At 53.6% G+C, this 2500-nt stretch overlaps 1 protein-coding gene across 2 annotated transcripts in view; it reads right to left on the bottom strand.

Annotated features, from left to right (window-relative positions):
• notch1a (notch receptor 1a) overlaps nucleotides 1-2500 on the bottom strand; it is a 25500-nt gene that overhangs the window by 8704 nt on the left and 14296 nt on the right. For both annotated transcript variants that reach the window (XM_035521560.2, XM_081704533.1), the window contains 6 exons: nucleotides 2304-2500; nucleotides 1940-2141; nucleotides 1649-1802; nucleotides 994-1178; nucleotides 723-855; nucleotides 370-627 (listed from right to left, as the gene is read on the bottom strand). The exon at nucleotides 2304-2500 is cut by the window's right edge and continues 32 nt beyond it. In XM_035521560.2, the coding sequence (XP_035377453.1) occupies nucleotides 370-627; nucleotides 723-855; nucleotides 994-1178; nucleotides 1649-1802; nucleotides 1940-2141; nucleotides 2304-2500 (1129 nt within the window). The remainder of the gene's footprint in view (nucleotides 1-369; nucleotides 628-722; nucleotides 856-993; nucleotides 1179-1648; nucleotides 1803-1939; nucleotides 2142-2303) is intronic.

The following is a 2500-nucleotide window of genomic DNA, read 5'->3' as shown; positions in this document are numbered from 1 at the left end:
TCTGTAATAGTGTCTGTTATACTGTATAGTGTCTTTTACTGTATAGTGTCTGTTATACTGTATAGTGTCTTTTACTGTATAGTGTCTGTAATAGTGTGTTATACTGTATAGTGTCTTTTACTGTATAGTGTCTGTTATACTGTATAGTGTCTTTTACTGTATAGTGTCTTTTACTGTATGGTGTGTATGACTTGCTTCTACACACATTTGTCTACTACTATATTTGCCAGAACCACATTCTGAGCAGGAGTGTCCTTCCCTAAAAGAAATAATGAAATGGCCTTTAAATGCAGACAGCCTGATTGACCTGTGTGTGTGTGTGTGTGTGTGTGAGTGTGTGTGTGTGTGTGTGTGTGTGTGTGTGTGTACCGGTATATCCCGTGCGGCACTCGCAGCGGTAGCTGTTAACCAGTTGCACGCAGTTGTACGAGCCGTTGGGGTCGCAGGGGTCAGACAGGCACTCGTTCACGTCGCCCTCGCACCTCTCACCCACGTAGCCTGGTGGGCACACGCAGCCGTAGCCGCCCACGCGGTCCACGCAGCGGCCGCCGTTGAAGCAGCGCGGCTCGCCGCCCTCGGGCTCCCGCTCCGGAGAGCAGTCATCCACGTCGATCTCGCAGTGCACGCCTGCAAAAGAGGAGTGGAGATGGTCTATAAAGCTTCCGAGTGTGCGCGCGCGCGTGTGTGTGTGTGTGTGTGTGTAAGTGTGCACGCACGCTCACCCTGTGTGCCGCGAGGACAGGAACACTTGTAGGTGTTGACGAGGTCGATGCAGGTGCCTCCATTCTGACATGGCTGAGATACACACTCATTGATCTCCTTACTACAGTTCACGCCGTGATACCCCGCTACACACTGGCACAGAGAAACACACACACACACACACAATCACAAAATCACAATCACAATAAATCTTGAGTGTGAATATATGTATGCAGGTGTATTTGGCGCTCTCTCTCTCTCTCTCTGTGTGTGTGTGTGTGTGGTTCATACCTCACACGTGTACCCTCCCAGGTAGTCGGTGCAGGTGGCACCGTTGTGGCACGGGTTGGGCACACACTCATCTACCTGCTCCTGGCAGTAACTGCCAGTGTAACCTGCCTGGCAGCGGCACAGGTGCGAACTGCCCACGTCCACACACTGCCCGCCGTTCCGACACAGTGCAGCCAACGACATGCCTGTTGAGGGAGAGAGAGAGAGAGAGAGAGAGAGAGAGAGAGAGGAGAGAGAGAGAGAGAGAGAGAGGGAGAGGGAGAGAGAGAGGGAGAGAGAGAGAGAGAGAGAGAGAGAGGAGAGAGAGAGAGAGAGAGAGAGAGAGAGAGAGAGGAGAGAGAGAGAGGAGAGAGAGAGAGAGACAGAGGGAGAGAGAGAGAGAGAGAGAGGGAGAGAGAGGAGAGAGAGAGAGGAGAGAGAGAGAGAGAGGGAAGAGAGAGAGAGAAGAGAGAGGAGAGAGAGAGAGAGAGGAGAGAGAAGAGAGAGAGAAGAGAGGGAGAGAGAGAGAGGAGAGAGAGAGGGAGAGGGAGAGACAGAGACAGAGAGGGAGAGAGAGAGAGAGAGAGAATAACAGTGTATGCAAATTAGGCCACTGAAATGCTGAGCGTGAACTTCTCTCACACGCAGTCACTCACACACACACGGCACGCGTTACCCTGTTGCTGGGCGGCGACCTCGCAGCTGACGCTGGGCACGTCGCAATAGATGCCCGTCCAGCCGCTGGCGCACTGGCACGTGAAGGAGGAGCCTCGCTGCCAACAGGAGCCGCCGTTCTTACAGGGGGAGGAGTCACACCAGCTCACCAGGCTCTGAAACACACACACGGAGTTTACATTTAAGTGGCGTGACGATAACCACAAACGTTATGAATGTTAGATTTCACATCACATAATCATATAACAACTGTTAGAATTTCCCTAAATCGTTTTTGGATGTGTGTGCGCACCTGGCAGTTGGTGCCGGTGTAGCCGTGGGCACAGGCGCACTTGTAGGTGCCGAAGCCGTCCTGACAGGTGGCGCCGTTGAGGCAGGGATGCGAGTGACACTCGTTGACGTCGTGCTGGCAGTAGCTGCCCGTGAAGCCCGGCAAACACACACACGAGAACGAGTTGATGCCATCCACGCATGTGCCACCGTTGAAGCAGGAGCTGCGCGTGCACACACACACACACACACACACACACACACACACACACACACACACACGCACAGCAAATTGCATATTAGAGAAGTAGATAAACAGAGAAAACACTCATATAAATTGAGTAAGAAAGTATGACTTGGTGTGTGTGTGTGTGTGTGTGTCTCACCTCTCGGTGCAGTCCGGCGTGTTGATCTCGCAGTTGATTCCGCTGAAGCCAGCAGGGCAGCTGCAGGTGTAGCTGTTCACGCAGTCCGTGCAGTTACCGCCGTTGCGGCAGGGGGCGCTCACGCACTCGTCGATGTCCTCTGCGCACCGCTCGCCCCGGAAGCCGGCCACGCACGCGCACGTGAAGCCGTTCACGCG

The sequence above is a fragment of the Electrophorus electricus genome, chromosome 21, assembly GCF_041902795.1.
Source record: "Electrophorus electricus isolate QZ-2024a chromosome 21, ASM4190279v1, whole genome shotgun sequence".
In the NCBI taxonomy this organism is placed as follows: Eukaryota; Metazoa; Chordata; class Actinopteri; order Gymnotiformes; family Gymnotidae; genus Electrophorus; species Electrophorus electricus.
The sequence above is the reverse complement of the archived record's forward strand: the minus strand, read 5'-3'. Positions and strand labels throughout refer to the sequence as shown.